Genomic DNA, 21955 nt, shown 5'->3' on the forward strand with positions numbered 1-21955 from the left:
AATTTAAAAACAAAACAAAAATCGACCTGTTTCAGGATTTTTCTCTACAGTCGTCCATTTTAGAGAAAATGAATTTATTCCATAATTTAGGACCTCTCTGTATATGAGTGTTTACTGTTCCTGTTCAAGAATAGGGATAGTTTTACACATTCTGAGCCAAAACACAGCATACCCACTAGGTATGTAGGGCTCAATTTCCCTATACATAGGCTAGTCGCAACAGAGAGAGGACCTACATATCCGTGTATAAATTTTTTTAACAAATTACCTGTTAGAATTAAATTGCAACAGAATTTTAATATATTTAGAACTGAAATAAAAAGCATTTTATTGGAATTAGAACCATATTCTGTGTATGAGTTTTTAAATCACTCTTTTTAACTTTTAACTTATAGTAGTTGTAATTGTAATTTTGTATGTATATTAGACACTTATTATTCAATTGTGGCAATTTGCTATAAGTATGTTGTTTACATTTTTTTTTAATAAAAGATATTTTGAATTTGTGTGTTTATTTCTCGTCAAGGATGACCGATCTTATACTTACGATTAATTTTTGTGAAAATTCTCTCTAAAATAAGGACCCTTTTTTAGTTAGGTCAGCGTTTTAACAAAGTTGAAGTAAATGTTTCTGAGGAAAAAAGACTCAAATGTAATAGGGGTTAACAAAAACACTTTATAAATTTATCTAGTTATCACAGTTTATATTTAGATATATTTGTAACCAAATTGTATAGGTAATTTCTTTAAAGTAACAACTTATTCTGAGTTATGCTCATAATCATATCCATAAAATTTTAATATGCCTCCTCTAAAATCGTCTTTTTTGACTTAGGCCTACGTTCTTGCGAAGCGGCGATATATGTAGAGGTAGCAACACAGTCAAATTCACATTTTACATTTTCTACAACCCCTTGGACTACCCCTGTTCGGATTTGGCCTTAATAAATTATGGTAACCCTAGCCATAGGTAAAGATAGTGATGATGATATCCAACCTCCAATTTGGAGACGGCACTCAAAGAAGAAGTATGATAAATAAATTCATACAAAATCTTTACTTACAGGTATCAATTCTGCTAGTTCATTCCCAGATAACGTAATTGTGTTGCTGCCTTGGGCTGTAGTCGAAAGTATATATTTTGCTCTTTGTGTATTTTGGCCGTCTTCTACGACCCCACCAAATCTTATCATCTCCTGAAATAAATAGAAAAATTTTCATTCTGATGTTTGTTTTGATGTTGAAGTAAGGTTAGGTCAAAATTGTTTGGGTTTTTTGTTGGCAATAGACAACAGGAAAATCACCATCTTGAATTTTAAGAAGACAGAGTTTCCTCTTCCTGTGGGCAGCGGAAGTGAGACAATGCAGCAGCCATATCTATTGATTTTTTTCGATTATCGCCTAAAATACACACTACTACTCACCCTATTTATGATTAATTATCAATTTTAAACGAACTATTTAAGATTTCGTAGAAAAAAGCATGCTTGATTAATCGTAAACAGCGTCTTACTAATTTTTCTGGGTGTACCATCTGTCGGCTGTCTTAGTAAACACTATCAAATCAATGACGAACATTACGCGGGTTATTTAAATTTTAGAATTTAGATTTTAAGAATACTGTTTCAATAAGCAAAATAAATATCACGCAATTAGTTTTATATTAAAATCTAATTACAATTTAATTATAAGAGATGTACATAGTCATATTAAAACAGTCATCTTTATAATATAAATAGTGCAGCAACTATAGTGCAGTAAACTTTCTCATCAAAGTCAAGGTGGTCAAGGCAAAGAATACATATCTCCCTGAGAGATATGTATTCTTTGGTCAAGGCAAGGCAAATCTTAAATCATAGTACAGTCCAACTAGGTAGAAAAAGAAAAGCAGTTAAAAATAGTTTGAAGGAGTCAAAGTTGACCGGGTTCTTGAAGACTCACCATCTTGGAAAAAGAGCTGCAAAGTGTTTTTCGCGCTGTATCTTGTAAACTAGGAAACCTACAGAAAATTTTATTAGACATTTTATTAGTCCAGTCAGGATTTCATTTAACCCCTCATGGTGGTAAGCTGCCCAAATAAGGGGGTCAATAGTAGTGTAAATTTAAAATGGCAACTGAATTCCGCCGTTGCGTTTGCCGCCATCTTGATTTTAAAGGAGAATCGTTTTTGTTCAATATATATCCGCCATTGTTAACTTTTCGACAAAAATTGTGAGGACTGATATTGTTGAAAATACAATTTTCTATACAGGGTGTTTAATACAGGTTAAAATATTAAGATTTAACCCAAATCACTTAAATACAATGTGGCTCCTTAATGATGAGTTACAGGGTGTTTTATTTAAAAACTATTTTTACCAAGTAGGTACTTTAAAACTGTTTGACGTAATCTTATCATACTTCGCAGAAAGTGTGGCTACTAAATTATGATAAATAAACGTTTCTTGCTACTAGCAGAGGCGTACGACAGGGTATAGGGAATGGTTGGCCCTTCCCAAATCCTACGCCACTGGGGTAATTACTATTTCAGCGCAATTTTTAGACTTTAATACTTTCTTTGTAAATAATGTACTCTTCATTGGTCCAGCTTTGATTAATTTATGATATATTTATATATGAGCGTATATTTAAAAACTATTTGTACCCAGTACTTTAAAGCTATTTGCCCAAGTAGCAATTTGTCGACGCGACAACGTTGTCTACCGCGTGGCAACGTTTTCTTACAACGTTGTTATTGCCTAAAAGACGACCCCATTCTGCACTGATTTGGTGGACGATTTTTGAGTTGTCTTGACGTTGCCTAGGCAACCTCCTGTTTAAGCAACATCGTTTCGTAACCGTTGCATAAGACAACTGAAGCGACAAGCGACTATAAAAAGCACCTGCGCGTGCAATGGTTGCTAAAGGAGTCAGACTAGTTATGTTTTTTTACCTATATTTTTAACACCGGTATGGTGAATGCGAAAACCAAAAAGTAAACTGTTTTGACATCGTATTGGGTATTTAAATTTATATGATATAAATACATAAATGACTTATTACTTGATGTGAAATTTATAAACGCATCTCAGATTACCGTCAAATATGGATATTTCACCTTTAAAAAACACACGCGCTGCTTTTTTTATGACATTTTTGACAAAAAATATGCAAATTTAAAAAATCAAATTTTAATATAAAAGTCAAAATTTATGTTAAAGATGTTCTGTATAAATTTAATGTATTGATGGTGCTTTTAAAGTTATCAGAAAATGCCTGCATTTTTTATATTCTGTGTTTTCATTTTCTTTACATCCCAAAAATCTCAAGTAAAACCAAAATGGCGCATTAAACAATATTACCAATATTACTAAAAAAATACCTAATTACCAACGTTAGACGGATAAGACAACTTAGAAGTCCAATCGCCAACCAAACCCGACCGCGCCGACTATCAAAACCATTTTAGAACGCACCCTCTTATTGGGTGACAGAGGTCATGTGACCAGTGTCAAAAGTGTATCATTCTCATTAACAGCGTTGCCACATTTAGTAGATTTCTACTTTTTTGGTAGATTTTTGATATTTTTTAAAAAATTCTAGTAGGCAATATTTTTTAGTAGATTTTTGGTATATTTCAACAGAATTTGATCCATTTTTTTCGAATCATGAGGAAACTATAATAAGTCTTTTTGAAAAATTTAAACGCAGAATGAAAGACTGCATTATTTAGAAAAACCAAAACGTTTCTTTTGAACGAGATATTTGGAATTAAAAGTCACTAAATTTTTTCTTTTTTTCACCCCTGTAACGTATTAAAATAAACATTATAGAAGTTTTCAGGGACTTTCGGTCCTCGGTAATAACGTAATCTTTCTTTGTGCGTTTAAATTTTTCAAAAATACTTATTAGTTTTAAGGATTCGCAAAAAACGAAAACATTTAAAATACATTGAACATTTTAACAGACGACATTTTGCGCCTATCCCCTTAAGTTAGCTGTTGTTTTTATTATAAAAAATCCCAAATATATCCCAAAAATACTTAAGTATATTTTAGTTTTTGATTTAGTAGATTTTAGCTAAAACATGATAATTACCAGTTGGTGGTTTGGAATAATTAGGTTTCCAATTTTGTAGAATTGCTCTTGAGACATTTAGGACGGATGTGCATATCACTGTATTACTGTATATTTACATGGCCTAAAAAGAATCTACTGATTTTGTGAAAACAAAACTACTGAAAGAGTTAAAACTGACCTGGCAACCCTGTCTACCAAAGCAGATACAAAGATGGTTATCAAATCTCAAATCTACTGATAAAACAATGGAATGGAAACCAGCTATTAAAAAAACAAATAAACAGGTTGTTAAATAAATCGAAAATTTCTATCAAAATAAAATATATAATAATTAGTTTAGCATTATAACATTTTTAAGTCGTTGCGATTGTTGAAAAAACTGAAGTGTGATACGTAGTTGTCAAAATGGTAATAAATTAGTTGCCCGTATAACTACAGGTTGTAACATCGTAATGTCAGTCGTGGTAGGGGACGTTGGCCGAAACAACTGAAAATGCTCTCGGGCAACGTTGTAGACAGTGCATTTGTTTGTACTGACAACCAATATGCGTCGAAAAATTGCTACTTGGGTGACGTATCCTTATCATACTTGGCAGAAAGTGTAGGTACTGCGCACCCTACTTAAATAATGGTTCCTGGCTACTACCAGAAACGTATAGGGGAAAGTGACTGGTTGACCCTTCCCAAATTCTACGCCTCTGACGGAATTGCAATTTTAGTGTGATTTTCCAACATTTTTTATCTAAATAAGTAATATATGTATATACTCTTCACTCGTAACGATAAAATCATTAGTTTTCGAGATATTTGAAGTTAAAAATGAAGCGACACACTACATTAATCAAAATAACTGTACCATTTCATTTTTAACTTCAAATATCTCGAAAACTAATGACTTTATTGTTACCAATTTTCAACTCTTCGACAACAATGGTAGGAACTGAATTTGTTCCAAATGCGAATTCCTACAATTGCGGTCGATATTTTCCGAGTTAAGAGGGACAGAGAGAGCATAATTATCGAATTAAATCTCGTTTTTGAGTTGTCCCAAATTTAATAATAATTATTGTAACCTTTAGGGGAGGTCAATAGTAGGGCCAATTTAAAATCGGGACTGAATTCCGCCGTTGTGTTAGCCGCCATCTTGATTTTAAACGTGAACGCCGTTGTTGCTCAATATCTCCGCCATTTTCAACTTTTCGACAAAAATAACAGGAACTGAAATTGTTCCAAATGTGAATTAGAGATTTGGAGATTCTATAGAGATCAAAAATGTATAAAATATAATTCTCTACATTTTTGTCCATGTACAATTATGTCGTAAAGTTAATAATAAACGAGATAATTTAATAATTATACTTCCCATCCTCTTTCACTATTTCCCCCTTAACACGGAAAATGTTGACCGCACAAAAAATAGAAAGAAGAAATTGTAGAAAATCGTATGTGTAATAAAATAATACTATTTTTTGAAGGTAAATGAAACATTTAAATGTTTTCTGCAAATTTTCTTTTCCTACTAGTTATGCAATACATTAGCCACTTAGTACCTGTTGATTTATTTACTCTTCCCCTACCTATGGTACCATTGTAATTCAAGACTGTAGACTGGTTTACAGGTACCAAGCAGAAATCAGTGCTTAGCCAAGGTTGTGCTACATTTTGTCGATGTAAAGTAAATATTTAATATAATATTTCACAGAATTGTATCGGGATGATGTGTTTAAAAGACAACAGGTACGACTAAAATTTTATTTTACGTTTAAAATTGTTTAATTAGTGATTATTTCGTTATATTTCCATATTTGGGAATTAGCAAGTACCTAATTGGTAAGATTAAACTCAAAATTTCAATGTGACTTTGTTTTCCGAGCAGTTTCTAACAACCAAAACTTGCAATATTGCAAATAGGCATCATGTGTTACATTTTTGCAAATTTCGCAACTTTTCACATATACCTACTCAACAGCTATTAATCTTTGTGTTTCTTAAGAATAAGAATATATTAGTCATTCTTTGAAGACTGAAAAATTGTTGCTATTAATGTTTGTATTAAGTTATTTTTAGAAAATATGTTCAAAATGTTTAAGAATCGTTAAATTTTCTCTCGAATTCACAGTTATTTGTTTGGAACTGTTTTTCATTGGGTTTCCTTATTTGGGAATTACCAATTTATACATAACATTGACGCTGGTACTACCGTGTGATTGGGTCTTTCCAAACAAATTTTAAGAGCGAAACCAAGAACCAGGGTATCTTGATTTTAGTGCTAATTTTTTTATGTCAATTTTGCAATTTTATTACGTATTTTCTTAGAAACTAAGATCTCATCCTCTTAAAAATCTAAAGCTAAAGGATACTCTCTATTAAACATCGCTAAAAGTTTATTAAATGTTTGTATTTGTTTATACCTATTAGAAAAATATAGAACATTATCTAAAAGTGGATTGGTACTAATCATTAATTATTACTCCTAATAGTTTTCACCATATCGCATTTTTGAATGTTTGGCACTACCTATGGCAATCTCGCAATCTCATTAAATACTTATTCAACAACAGGAAAATTATCTCTAACATAATAATCCTATAGGTAATTTTTAAAATTAAATAATATTTTTCTACGGCCGTGCCAAAAGAGCCACTTTCCCGCACGCATTTCGTTTCCGAAAGTTGCACTTTCCCGCACGGCGTGCGTGAAAGTAAATTTTCCCGCACGGCGTACGGGAAAGTAAAATACCTTGTAATATGGCATTATAATATATTAAAATACATGCAATAAACTAATATTTATATATTATTTACTAATTTATTTTATGTTTTAATGAAATTAGTGCGATTATTTCATTCATAGGAGATTCTGACCAATAGAAAGCTACAGAAATAAAAAATTAAGCTGATTATTTCATTCATAGGAGATTCTTACCAATAGAAAGCTACAGAAATGCAAATTGAGGTGATAATTTTTGATAATATCCCGACGTTAAGCATATTACGTCAGATGCCCTTCGTTGCTACGAAAAAATACATTCAGTGACATTAATGACAATTAATGTTTTAAAAATTATAAAAGTGATGACTTTCAATCGTCATATTATATTTATAAAAACTGTGTGTTTAATGGTACTTTGTACTTACATAAATAAATTACAATTAAATTTTGGTTTTGAATAGTTTTATTCATGAAATAATCGCAACAAATTGCACACGATCTCTGAAATTAATATATAATTTTTGCTCTCGTGACACTTTGACATAATTTCACTCGCCTTCGGCTCGTGAAATTAAAACTGTCAAAGTGTCACTCGGGAAAAATTCAATAATTTCAGAGCTCTTGTGCAATTACTACTGATAATTTTTGATAATATCCCGTCGTCAAGTATATTGCGTCAGAAGCCCTTCGTTGCTACGAAAAAATACATTCAGTGACATTAATGACAATTAATGGGTGCGTTCGGACGACCACAGCGGCTGGACAGCTGAGCCAGCAGTAGCTGTCAGACGTCACCGCTGGAAGTCAGCCGCTGAGAGACTTACTAAGCTTTCCCTATCACGGCTGGATGCAACCACTCAGCCGATTTCTGCTGACAGCCAGCCGATATGGTCGTCCGAACGCACCCAATGTTTTAAAAGTTATAAAACTGATGACTTTCAACAGTTAAATATTTATAACAACTGTGTGTTTAATTGTAATAATTTGTAACATAAATAAATTACAATAAAATTTTGGTTTTGAACAGTTTTATTCATGAAATAATCGCAGCAAATTGCACTCGATCTCTAAAATTATTATCGAATTTTAGAGCTCTTGTGCAATTACTACTGATAATTCTGTGGCAAATAATACTGTGGCAAAATCGGAGATCTAACACATGTCATATTAGAATGTCATTTAAACATAAATAACATAAACGACCTTTATAAAGAATTAAAAGATTTAAAATGTTTTTTCCCAATAAACCTTAATACTTTAATATTTACAAATGATATGGAAATTCTTCATCTCATTTATAAACATGTTAAATTATGTAAATACAAGTTGTAAACTTAATATAATAGGCATAATTTGTTAATGTGGTTTGAAAAAATTTAAAAAAAATATATATATAAAAAAAAACACATAATAAAATAATAACAAAAAAAAATAATAAATAAAAAAAAAAGAAAAAAAAAAATAGAAACAAACATAAAAAAAAATAGAAACAAACATAAATAAAAAAAGAAAAAAAAATAGAAACAAACATAAAAAAAAAGAAGTGTTTCGCACAAATTAAAATATATTTTATATTTAAAAAACAGTAAAATAATTAAAAAAAAAAAAAAACAAAATAAAAAAAGCTACACAATGTACCAATGTATCTATAAAAATAATATTGTAGAATGTACTTATGTTTATAAGAAATTTATGACTATGAATCTGCAATCAATCACAAACAAGTCTGGCTAATTGGCTCTGCCAAAGCCATTTTTCAAAAAAAAAAAAAAAAAAAAAAAAAAAAAAAAAAAAAAAAAAAAAAAAAAAAAAAACTGATAATTCGATGAAATAAAATTATTTTGACATAATATTTAAAAGTCAGATCAGTAGATATATAGTCTAAGGGCTAGTGAACCCTCCGACTAACGGTCGTCCTGTAAGGCTAGAAATTTTTCTAGTGATAATTCATAGCACACCAAGGCTAAAAACCATGACCTGGCAGGCCTCAGTGGTGCACGTGTATCTACCAGGTGAATCGAAAAGTGCAAATTTAGGGGGTAAAATAAACTTTCTCCTGTAAGGTTTAAATTTAAGTATGTGTTTGAGTAAGTCATTCAGAAGAAATGTGTACAATGACAGGCGATTCTGAAGAGCATAAGACCTTGCCAGGCGAGGGGAAAGATTAGGGGTTTTTCCTAAAATTATTCTTTTTGAATCGAACAAATTTTTTTTAGGTTTTTTGAATCATTCCAAACAGAAAACGTCTTTAGTGATTTTTCTCTTAAGTTAATAGTTTTTGTTATATAAGCGATTGAAAATTTTGAAAATTGCAAAATCGGCCATTTTTAACCCTAAATCGGACATTTATCTAAAAATTTCAATGTTGCCAAGATACGTAGATATTCTTTAAACATTGATTGATGAAATCCCGAAGAGATTTTTGCAATAAAATATCGAAAACCCCTTTGTTTTTTTAATTGCTAATCAAGCAGGTGCGACACTGTAGTATAAGTGCGGACGTTTGAGTTTGCATAAATTCATTATCTCGAGAATGGGCAAATTTCAAGAGAAATCCTGAGACAGGTCGATTTTTATTTTTAAATTAGGACTTTTTGGCATATATATAATACTAGTGACGTCATCCATCTGAGCGTGATGACGTAATCGATGATTTTTTTTAAATGAGAGTAGGGGTTGTGTGATAGCTCATTTGAAAGGTTCTTGAATTTTCTATTCACTAATATAAACATTAACATAATTATTTATACAGGGTGTACAAAAATTTTTTTTATTAAATTAACTTTGATTAAATTTGACAAATAGAAGAAAAAATTTTTTTGTACACCCTGTATAAATAATTATGTTAATGTTTATATTACTGAATAGAGAATTAAATAACCTTTCAAATGAGCTATGACACAACCCCTACTCTTATTTAAAAAAATCATCGATTACGTCATCACGCCCAGATGGATGACGTCACTAGTATTATATATATGCCAAAAAGTCCTAATTCAAAAATAAAAATCGGCCTGTCTGAGGATTTCTCTTGAAATTTGCCCATTCTCGAGATAATGAATTTATGCAAACTCAAACGTCCTCACTTATACTACAGTGTCGCACACGCTTGATTAGCAATTAAAAAAACAAAGGGGTTTTCGATATTTTATTGCAAAAAACTCTTCGGGATTTCATCAATAAATGTTTAAAGAATATCTACGTACCTTGGTAACACTGAAATTTTTAGATAAATGTCCGATTTAGAGTTAAAAATGGCCGATTTCTCAATTTTCAAAATTTTCAAACGCTCATATAACAAAAACTATTAACTTAAGAGAAAAATCACAAAAGACGTTTTCTGTTTGAAATGATTCAAAAAACTTCAAAAAAATTTGTTCGATGCAAAAAGAATAATTTTAGGAAAAACCCATAATCTTTCCCCTCGCCTGGCAAGGTCTTATGCTCTTCAGAATCGCCTGCCATTGTACACATTTCTTCTAAATGACTTACTCAAACACATACTTAAATTTAAACCTTACAGGAGAAAGTTTATTTTACCCCCTAAATTTGCACTTTTTGATTCACCTGGTAGATACACGTGCACCGCTGAGGCCTGCCAGGTCATGGTTTTTAGCCTTGGTGTGCTATGAATCATCACTAGAAAATTTTTAGCCTTACAGGACGACCGTTAGGCGGAGGGTTCACTAGCTCTTAGACTATAATAGGTTTGTTCTAGCATCAGTTTCAAACGGTTTGAAACCATCAGCGAATAGTGAACCAGTGCGAGTAGAGGGGATAGCACTGGTGACTGTATTATGTTTTCTCACTAACCAACTGTTTGCTGACGGTTTTTGACTAGTTTGACTGTTTGCTAGAACAAACCTAATTACAATAGTTTTGAATCGTCGTCGTGGAAACCAATATTGTCGTCGTGGTAACCCATTATATTTAAAGTTTGGTTTTGACAATCTTGTCAAAGAATTAATTTGTGTATTTTCACTTCTAAATAAAAATTGATATAACTCTATTTTTTGTGGCGTTTTTTCAAACGTACGGCCCTAGAAAAAATATTGTTCCTAACTCATGCGGAAAGTGTCATCCCCGCACTTGACTGCTTGCCCGAACTCCGCTATCGCGTCGTTCGGGCCAACGGCAGTCTCGTGCGTGAAAGTATCACTTTCCGCACTAGTTAGGAAAATAACTATTTTAATTCCAAAACGGATAGAGGACCATATTTTCTGACATACCTTTAAGTTTGAGTTCAAATTACAACCAACAAAAAATTTTACATAGGGCTTAAAATCCACGATTCTTCTTTCAGATACTATCTTCAAAATATAATTATGTCGGTCAATAAAAGTCCCGAGCTTAAGAAGAAAAACAAGAGTTTTTTGTAAAAATTATTCTTTATTCATCAAAATAATCTTTAGAGACAATCATTCCAACGCTTTTCTAATTTTTTGGTGCCGTCCTTGGAACACGCTTTATCTTTGTCTTCAAAATAGGCTTCAGTGATTTGTGACACGGTGCATTGTCTTGCTGAAAAAAACATTTTTTTCTTCAACAAATGAAGCCTTTTGTTTGCGATTTAAAAACAGCTCTTTGATTACTTAATTTACTATTTGATAACTTTAGTGTGTCAGCTATCTCTTGCAACTTCATTTTGCGGTTTTCAATAATAATCTTCAGTATTTTTTCGATGCTTTCGGGAATAACTCCATCATTTAAGCTTCTGGAGCCCTCAGCATCATTGTGTCAGTAACGACCGCCTTTGAATTAAGGAAACCGTCGTTTAACGGTTGTAATCGATAGAGCAGAGTCCCGGTAACACTTTTTGGGCCATTGCTCAGTTTGGACGACGATAAATCAACACGAAATTGCTTTGAATCCATTGTTTATAAAAATCATAAATATAGCGCCACTTTAAACACTGTAAGTCCGTAAATAATAACCGTAATAACATGAACATCATGCTGTAAAACAGTGGTTCTCAACCTGGCGCACAGTGGGCCGAAAAATTCAAAAAGCGGCCATAAATCGATTTCGATGAAAGTATTAGTCTGGCTTTCAGAATTTGTAGGTACTCCGAGAAATAGATAAATAATGTTTTCCTAGAATTTGAAGCAGGTAGAAGGCATATTGCGGCAGCCATCGGTTCTCAAAACCAGACTTTTGTGTTAGGATCATTTCTTTGCGAACATTCATTTAGTGTACTACTAAATGTCAACTAGTGAATGTGTGTTATAAAGTGTCTGACTCAAGTGGTTAATTGTACAGAAAACTTTCTCAAGGTATGTATTTTCATGTTATATAAATACTTATGAATCAAAGTTAAATTAGTATACATATAGATATAATTACTATGTAGTCGATTTTATTGAAAATTTTATATTATACTTTAAAATTATGTTGAGATATAACATATTTTCCGATCCGATCCGGCTTTGAAAAAATATTAAAAAAATAGCTTGATCATTCCCTAATAACATACTAAAATTTGATAGGCGCCTTCAAGCGCCTTTTTGAGATATTTTGGTTTTGCTTATCGATATGCATGAACCATATCCAACGAATGTATTCTGTAACCATAACAGCACATTTTATTTGTTTATTTAAAATGTAACACCTAGTAATTTCTATTTTCTTGTTGCGTTACTTTATTTACCTTGATAGAGAATATAGTTAAGTTTGTTCGTAATGGTGGTTGTAAGTCTTATTTCATTTGCGTCTTCAAAAATTTTTTTTTATGTAATGTTTTTCTATATTTTTCACAGTGAAAATGGTCACCAGAAGGCAACTGTTTGACGTTTTGTATGAAAAGGATAAGTTACAACGTTCCAGTCGCACAGAATATCTGTTCAAGTATTTGGTGAGACACTACAAAATTGAAAATGATGCAGACGCCATGTTAAAAATGAGGATTTTCACTTCAAAGTTTTGCAACGTCGTTTATGCAAAGCTTGATCAATGTGGGAGAAAAACGGATAGATTTGTGAAAAATAATACAGCGTGGTTAAGTGTATGTGTATTTGAAGAAACTGGATTAGAAATTGATCCGAATGCTGAGCCACAACCAGGAACTTCATCTGGAGGTAGGCGTGGTCGTCCAAGCAAAGAATTTTCTGCGAGTAGTGTAAGATCAAAACGTCGAAAGACTTCAAAGCTGTCATCGACGTTCGAAACCGAGGAGCTTACTTTAGCTGCAAGGAGAAAACTAAAGACTGAAGGAAAAGACGATGCCGCAAAACTTGTCTCTGAAGCACTTTTGACTCCGACTCGAGCCGGTAAAATTAGGACAGCTTGGCAGAAAACTCAGAAGTCAAAAAAAATAATTCCACTCACCCCAGATGAAGCGCTATCAGTAATGATTGAATCAAAAGATACCAAACATTCATATCTTGTTCACAGACGAATAGCAAAAGAACATTTTGCTGATATATATCCGTCTTATCACAAGCTTCGAGAAGCAAAATTACGCTGCTATCCCCGAAAAGAAGGACAAACTGTAAGTGAGTCATGTGCAGAAATATTATTACAGGACCTCTTAGATCATACAGTTAAACGGATAGTAGAATTGCAAAAACCAGTTCTTCGTTCATTATCAACTGAACTTCTAAAGAATTTGAAACTGTTGCTGAAATGGGGATGCGATGGAAGCACCGGTCATTCACAATACAAGCAACTTTTCTCCGATAATAGTTTTGGTGATGGCGATTTATTTCTTACATCCATAGTGCCATTACAGTTATATGCGGAGCAACCTGGACAAGATAAAATTATTGTGTGGCAAAATCCCCGTCCATCGTCAACTCGATTTTGTAGACCTATACGCTTTCAGTTTAAGAAAGAAACGAAAGAGCTGACGGTACAGGAGACATCATATATAGAAAATCAAATTTCAGAACTTCAACCCACTATTGGTATGCTGGATAGTGAAGAAATTGCAGTTTCTCATGTTTGTGTGATGACGATGATAGACGGCAAAGTGTGTAATGCAATAACGGAAACAGCTTCTTCACAAACATGTTATATATGTAAAGCAACCCCCAAACAAATGAATGACATCGAAAAACTATTAAAGAGGGAAGTTGTCCAAGAAAATTTGAAATTTGGATTGTCAACTCTACATGCCTGGATCAGGTTTTTCGAATGTTTGCTGCACATTTCCTATAGATTAGAAGTTAAAGTTTGGCAAATTCGAGGAAGTAACAACAGAGCAGTTTTTGAAAACAAGAAACGTACCATACAACAAATTTTCAGAGACAGAACAGGTTTGCTTGTGGATATACCTAAGAGTGGAGGTAGTGGAACTACTAATGACGGCAACACAGCTCGACGATTTTTTGCTGACCCCTCACTGTCTAGTGAAATTACTGGCATAGATAAAGATGTCATTATGCGATTTGGTATTATATTACGCACCTTATCTTGTGGCTATGCAATCGATGTGCGAGCTTTTGAAGAGTATTGTTTGGAAACCGCAAAACTGTATGTCGCTAAATATTCATGGTATTATATGCCTTCTAGCGTGCATAAACTATTACTCCATGGAGCCATAGTAATCAAGGAGGCTATTCTGCCTATCGGTCAATTGTCAGAAGAAGCCCAAGAATCAAGAAATAAGGATCTCAAAAGTTTTAGGGAGAAACATACACGAAAAATTTCGAGAATATCAGGAAATCAAGATTTGTTAAACAGGCTCCTTATAACTTCAGATCCAGTAATTTCATCTTTGCGGCAGTACCCACTCCGAAAAAGTTCAAACATATCTTCTGAAGTTGTATCCTTGTTGAAGGCGCCCTCGTTAGAATCAATGGAAGCAGATTCTCTTAGAGCTCTACAACTTAATATGGAAAGCCGCCAAGTTTCTTCATCCGACGAGGAAGACGACAGCGCGAGCGACGTAGATTTTTAGTGGTAAGCATACTATTGTATTTACAAGGGCGGATCTAAGGGGGCCCAGGGGCCCATACCCCCCTTGGGATTCACATTTTGAACTGATTATAAAGTTAAAAATTAAATTTTAGTAAAGTATATCAAAGTAAGTTATAAGTATAATCTTTTAAGCACTAATATATTAGATTTTAAATAGACTTTATTTCATGCCATTTTTACCCCCTCCCTTGCTAGATTTTTCTATCGCTATGCCCCCCCTTGAGACTTTTCTGGATCCGCCCTTGTTTATTTATTTAGAAGCTAATAAACTTGTTACAGAGCGGAATTTTTATTTTTATACCTATTACCAAACATATTTTGATAAATTTCTCTAAGTTTTTTCGAATTTGTACCTAAATAATTTATAATCTTACTATACTTAGTAACAAGTAACGTATTTTACGGTAATTCATTTTATTTTGTTAATATTTTTTAACCATATAAACAATTAATTGCATAAAGATCGAAAAGTCTACTCAATGTAATTATTAACCTTATGGCCCCCCTAAAAGTTACGCCTGGGTAGTTTAATTTTTTTTATTATTTTTTCCTTTAAAAGACTACAATTTTAAAGCCCTTCAGCCCATTTTCAGATTTTTGACCGCTTTTTGCATTTTCTGGCCCACTGTGTGGCGGCGTGAAAGAATTTCAGGGGAGGCGTGAGGGTACAACGAAAAAAAAATAAAAATTAAAAAATATATACAGTCGGAAAAATGAAAGAATACCCATGAACGAACATATAAAACACGCTGTATTTTCCTGTCACCGTGTCACAAAGAAAATTGGCCAGCGCAAGTACATGTAATAATAATTATTACATGTACTTGCGCTGGCCACTTTTTTGTATGACACGGTGACAGGAAAATACAGCGTGCTTTATATGTTCGTTCATGGGTATTCTTTCATTTTTCCTACTGAATTTTGTTAAAAAACAAAATATTTTGTATTTCGTATTTTTATTTTGTTTAGAAATATTTCTTTATTTAAACGTGATTAAAATCCACAAGGAAGAACTTCCTGTAGTTGGCTGTATACCATTAATTACAAGTGAAATTTAAAAAAAATTCTTCTTGGTAAAAGGTATATTAGTTTAAAAAGCCCTAAAGGGCTACAAACATATGAACAAAACGTTTTCGCTCTGTAACAAGAGCATCATCAGTGTTACAAGAACATGGTGAGCCAACCAAAAAATACAAAGGTCAAAGCCTTTCAAAAAACAGACAAAAGTCTTATATAAATGAAAACATCGAAAAATCCAAAGGATGGATAAAATTCCTAAGGATACGGCCCTAGGGCAACATATGACTCCCACACGTTGTAAGTGGGTCAAAAGGTAACTAGGTCATTCTGTTATAAGAGGTGGCAGGCAACTGTTGCAACTAGTTTACAGATGATAAAATATCTTTTACTTGGCTTATTTGTCCTGAATCTGAAGCTTCAAGGCCGTAAAAACCTCTTAAACACTTATGATGCAATCAAGGGGTTTATAGAAAAAATATTGCTTTGGCAACGCCGCCTTCACAGTTCCAAGTGAAACTTTTCCTCTTTTCCTAAACTGAACGACCTCCTCGATGATATTCAAACCCTTCCAGTACATCTAGTTTCGGATTTGAAAGACGTCACAATCACAAGAATCAAATTCGAAAGTACTTTCCAGATGTTAGCTCGGAAAACTGGGAATTTAAGTTGACAAGAGATCCTTTTCATATCGAAGTTGACATTCTTCCAGTTAACCTTCAAGAGCAGGCAATTGACCTAAAATGTGATTCACAAGCAAAAGCAGATTTTGCAAACATGGACTTAAAGAATATTGGTTAACCTACTTTCTTGTTTACCCAGAAGTGGCTTTAGTATCTGCGAAGTTATTAGTCCAGTTTTTATCCACATATTTTTGCGAATCTGGTTTGGAATATCGAAAAACTTGTCAAGAACAGACAATGCCAACCCTCTCATTGAAAGTGCAAAAACACTCATATAAGACTTTCAACTTTATATGCGTATTTGACTTTTTGATTATTCTTTTTCTCAAATAAATAAACAATGTTAAGTTTAATGAGACATCAAATAAACTTTCGTATTTAAATATATCTGGATTTTTATTTTGCATCCCAGCTTTTCCTAACGTAGAGTTAGCATCGTCAGTTTCACAATTTCACTGTTCTAACTTGATCCAACCAATCATTGACTGGAGGGGAAGCGTGAGCTATCTTCGGTGTTCAAAGGGGGCGCCAGTGCTAAAAGGTTGAGAACCGCTGCTGAAAAAAAGGTTAGAACTACCGAAATAACAAATGGAAAATTCATTAGAGTCCCCATCTCATGGTTAAACCCGGGACTTATTGACCGACGTAGTATGTAGGTACTACAGAACTACATCCAAACAATTCTTTCAAATTTCTGAGCCAGCATAATACGATTTGCTGCACTACTTATTTGTCCTTTATTTTTCTCTGCATGGTAAGTCGTAGGATACTATATGTTGCATCACATATTATTTACTCTAGGTATTGCAATTTTCTTCTTTTTATATAGCAACTGCTCCATATAGTGCATTCGTTCTAGCTCCCAGACCGTACAACGGTGCGCGCTCCACCTCAGAGCTCCAATCGGTGGCGGTTTATATGTAGAGCAGCGCATGCCATATTCATCGGAGCAGTTGCAGGGACTGCGGAGCGCAAGAAGTTCACGAACATAGTGGATACGTGCCTTTAGGTACCACGAGGACTTGAACTACATCTACGTCTTTTGGTTTTGATAGACCGAATTGCGATTTCTTCTGCATCTTGCCATCTCAATTACTTATTTTACATACATACCTACCTTATTTTCTTGGGAATATTTTTATTTTCTAGCCTTTGCAAATGATAATCATTTAGCAAACGCATGCACATATTTTTAATAATCGACTCTGCATAACTTTGGTGTTGTTCATGCAATAAATCGCAAATGCATTTATCTCTGCCACTTTCAAAATTCAAACTTCTACCTTTTATGGACGTATTGCATAAACTACATACACTCCGCCAAAAGAGTATCGCATCACCTTAAAAATGGGACATTTTTAATGTCTCATATTTCCTAAACCTGTTGTTCGATTTTAGTGATTTTTTTAATAATATGTTATAGCTTTATTCTTCAACTTTAAGGGGTAATTCTGCATGAAAAAATAATGACAGTTTGCTTTATACACATATGTCCGTAAATGCTTCGTTTCCGAGATACGGGATGTTGAATTTTTTCTTACAAACTGACGATTTATTTATTGCTCTAAAACCGGTTGAGATATGCAAATGAGATTTGGTAGGTTTTAAGAGGTAGTTATTGCGCATTTTTTGACGTACAATTAAGAATTTTATATTCACCATGGGCGTGCCTACGGGTCATATTACCCTGTCGTAATACCCGTATGCAGGCCAATGGTGAATATAAAGTTCTTAATTGTATGTCAAAAAATGCGCAACATACCTCTTAAAACCTACTAAATTTCATTTGCATATCTCAGTCTGTTTTAGATCAATAAATAAATCGTCAGTTTGTAAGCAAAAATTCAACATCCCGTATCTCGGAAACGTAGCATTTACGGACATATGTGTATAAAGCAAACTGTCATTATTTTTTCATGCAGAATTACCCCTTAAAGTTTGTCGCACTTATTTAAAAACACCCTGTGTTGATGAAGAACGTTGCTAGTTGTTAAAGTACCTAACGTTTTTATTATCCAACGTAAGCGAATGAATTAAAAAGCAAAATGTTAATATGGCCTAAGGTTACAGTTGAGTTATAATTTCAATATTTTATATACGCTAGAATATTCCACAGGGTATTCCAAAACTTTGAGGAAAAAACACACTATCATTGTTACACCCGGTATACAATGACACTTATCTGTTTAGCAACAATATTATTACATCGATATTCTTGAAGAATAAAGCTATAACATATTAAAAAAAATCACTAAAATCGAACAACGCAGGTTTAGAAAATATGAGACATTAAAAATGTCCCATTTTTAAGGTGATGCGATACTTTTTTGGCGGAGTGTAGTTGATTCAGAGTATCGACTCTACCTTTCGTCTTATTGTAAAATGTTATTATCTCTGGTTTCTTTTTCTCTCCTCAAATATGAGCGATTGTTGGCATGTGATGCAATGTACTGATAAGCGATAAGCATAACATTCTTGCCTACTTTTGGGATGTACGAAACGATAGTTGCTTGTTTTTATAAATAGGGGAGTGCAATTAGAACGAGAAGATACAATGTTTCGGAAAAAATCAAACAATGTTATATTTTTCTAAAACTTTTTTTGTTAGTTTATAAATATGTTAAAGTAAAAAGTTCTACTCACAAATTTCGCCGCTAATTGTTTATTAATTGTTTAAACAATAACAATTGTTTTGTATAAATAATGTTAAGAATATGGGTGAATTCAACATTTTATTTTGATAAAAAATGTTTTTATTTTAGTTTTGATTATGCTGAACACGAATCTGACATTACAATTTGCAAATTCAAAATGGCGGATTCAAAATGGCGGATTTTTCCTAAAATTCCTTAAAAAGCAGTTGTAAAATCCGAATTTTTTTATAAAACGTGTTTGTTTACATATATGTGGATATTTTTGAGAGGTTGCTGAACCTGAATCAAATTTTGATAATTTAAATTATAAAATGGCAGATCCAAAATGGCGGATAACTTAAAAAATAGTTGTAAAATCATAATTTCTTTACAAAATGTATTTATTTCTACATATATTTATTTTTGAGAGCTTTGATAAACCTAACTTAAATGTTAACATTATAAACTATAAAATGGCGGATCCAAAATGCGGATTTTCTAAAAAGAACATAAAAAAGAACATTTTTCTAAAACATTTATTGTCTTTATTTTTAACAGGTTGTTGAATCTGAATTAAAGATTAAAAATTTAAATTTCAAAATGGCGGATCCAAATAGGCGGATATTTAAATGAAAAACAAGTAGAATCCAATCAAACAAATATGGAATTTCATTCTTAAAAAAAAAGATAAACAAATAATTTTCACAAAAATATTAAAAATTAAAATGTATTAGAAAGAAAGAACCAATTATTCAAAATCTATCTCTTCAATATTCAAAAAATTGTTGCAGTGGAATCATAAATAAAAAGTTATTCTTAGTAAAAAGCTCTGCATATTCTAAAACTTTAAATGCAATCATAAAATATCAATTTTTATCAATTTTATACAAGATATGTCAATAAATAAAAATTTCAGTTAGGAGTAAAATACCTATATTTTTCATAATACTGAAAATTGTTATTATGTAAAGTTGTTCAGAATTAAAAACGATCTGTCAATATGCAATTACACTTTTATGCAATTTTTTTACATAATACCTCGTATAATATTGATAGAATATAATATTTTTAGAATAAGTGTTAGACCATGCACAGCTATTTATGACGAATAACTTTCTTCATAAAATTAATAATAAATCAGTTATCATAAATAATAAGTGAAAATTTAATGATGTTTGGTATAATTAATTTGAAACAATTTAAAAAAAAACAAATTCTCGATTAAAAGGATATAATTACATATTGGAACATAGTTTTTAATTCCAAACAACTTTTTTTTATAAAATTTTTCGATATTGTGAAATATAAAAGTACTTTACTCTTGAGTGAAATTCATATTTTTTGACATACCTCGTACAAAATTAACAAAATTTGATATTTGATGATTGCATCTTATGTTATATACGATGCAGAGTATTTTATAAAGAATAACTTTTTTTCGTAAAACTGATATTAAAAAAGTTATCAATAGGTTCCAAGTTACGCAGACATACTGTATAAGAGGTAAAAAAAATTTTTTTGTTGAACATTTATTATTTTTGAAGCTTATTATTAAATTAATTTTAGGTAAGTTTTACAGAAAAAAGTTTTGATCACTCTGTATATACATTTTTTCAGCTGGTAATTTTCGGTTTTTGTATTACATTTTTGTTATCTTTCTTAGTTTTCTCAAAAAGAAATTGTTTATTTCATTTTTAATCTAAAATAATTCAGTGTTTTTTAAAGACTACATCCTAGGCTTTAAAAAAATATTAAAAAAATTGTATTAGATTTATTCAAACTTGAGTAATACCGTCTTAAAGTGGTGGGAATTCTGTAGAACTACGAAGTTTTCAAAAATTACATTTTTTGAGACAGCGTATTATTTGAATTAAATTTTTGAGATTTTTTTTTAATGAAACATCGTTTAGTAAGATGATTGAGAGGTAAGTTGTGCAAATTTGAGAGCTTTGTAAGTAAAATTGTATTAGTTACACATTTTTAAATCATTTTTAAACAAAATTAAGTCTCACTTTCCGCCCACACCGTACTTATGTCCATACATTTTATTTCTTTTTATTACAACCATAAGATAGCTTATTTTATCTTCTTTCATGACCAATTTGTAAAATTTCTTTTGATTCATTAGTTAAAGAATTACATTAAAAAAACTCAACCGTGCACTTCTTCCAACGCTAGTTTACATTGCGCCAATGTGTGTGAGAAGGGTGACTTTAGCGTTATAAATAAAAAATTATAGAAGCTACAGATTTAATTTTAGAAAAATCTTAGTAAAATTTTCTGAATTTTTCAATGGTCAAGTCAGTTTTTTTCTAAAAATTATATTTTCGGAGTTATTTATAAAAACATTTAACTTCGCTGTTCATTTGTTTAATAAAAAATGAAGCACCCACTTCTCGAGTAGAACTTTTTGATATGTTGTTTATTAAACATTTCTTAATGAAATTACAAAAAGTTTTATCTTGTTTGATTTTTTCCGAAGTGAAAATCTAAATGCACTCCCCTAAAAGCAAATATGAGAAATATTGGTCACCACTTTTCGCACTTATCAATTCCGTAGGCAATTTTTTTTTTTGTTATTTCGAATAGTTTCAATCTTTGTGCTATAATCTTTCAATAGGTAAGTCTATAGCCATGTTGTAACAACACTCACCGGCACAAAATTCCGCCACTAAACATTTTTGATTAAGTTTGAGAACTTATAACTTTATTATTTAAGGTGTTTAGAAGCCAAGGGATACAAGTGCATTTTTGGTACTTTTGAGAAAATCAAGTTTGAAGTTTAACATCTTTCCTAAATTTTACTGCTTGTCTTTCAAAATAGTTAGTGATTGGCTGGTCTTTTTTACTTTAAAATTTTTTTTGTAATAGTACAATTATATCAGATTAAAAAAAACTTGGCATTTTACAAGCTATTTTAAAATAAGAAACAGC

At 31.9% G+C, this 21955-nt stretch overlaps 2 protein-coding genes across 4 annotated transcripts in view; one reads left to right on the plus strand and one right to left on the minus strand.

Moving 5' to 3' along the window:
- LOC114345755 (GA-binding protein subunit beta-1-like) overlaps window positions 1-1531 on the minus strand; it is a 52005-nt gene extending 50474 nt beyond the window's left edge. For 2 of the 3 annotated variants that reach the window (XM_028296558.2, XM_028296542.2), the window contains exons 1-2: window positions 1425-1531; window positions 1065-1196 (exon numbers count right to left, since the gene is read on the minus strand). In XM_028296558.2, the coding sequence (XP_028152359.2) occupies window positions 1065-1193 (129 nt within the window). In that variant the 5' untranslated portion in view covers window positions 1194-1196; window positions 1425-1531. Of the gene's footprint in view, window positions 1-1064; window positions 1380-1424 lie in introns of those variants that run through there. The other variant, XM_028296550.2, reaches the window with a different exon arrangement.
- A 4130-nt stretch (window positions 1532-5661) lies between these two features.
- LOC114345355 (phospholipase A2 inhibitor) overlaps window positions 5662-21955 on the plus strand; it is a 39975-nt gene continuing 23681 nt past the window's right edge. Inside the window, exon 1 of the mRNA XM_050643422.1 lies at window positions 5662-5796. Coding sequence (XP_050499379.1) covers window positions 5774-5796 — 23 coding nt within the window. The 5' untranslated portion in view covers window positions 5662-5773. The remainder of the gene's footprint in view (window positions 5797-21955) is intronic.

Source organism: Diabrotica virgifera, chromosome 2, assembly GCF_917563875.1.
Source record: "Diabrotica virgifera virgifera chromosome 2, PGI_DIABVI_V3a".
In the NCBI taxonomy this organism is placed as follows: Eukaryota; Metazoa; Arthropoda; class Insecta; order Coleoptera; family Chrysomelidae; genus Diabrotica; species Diabrotica virgifera.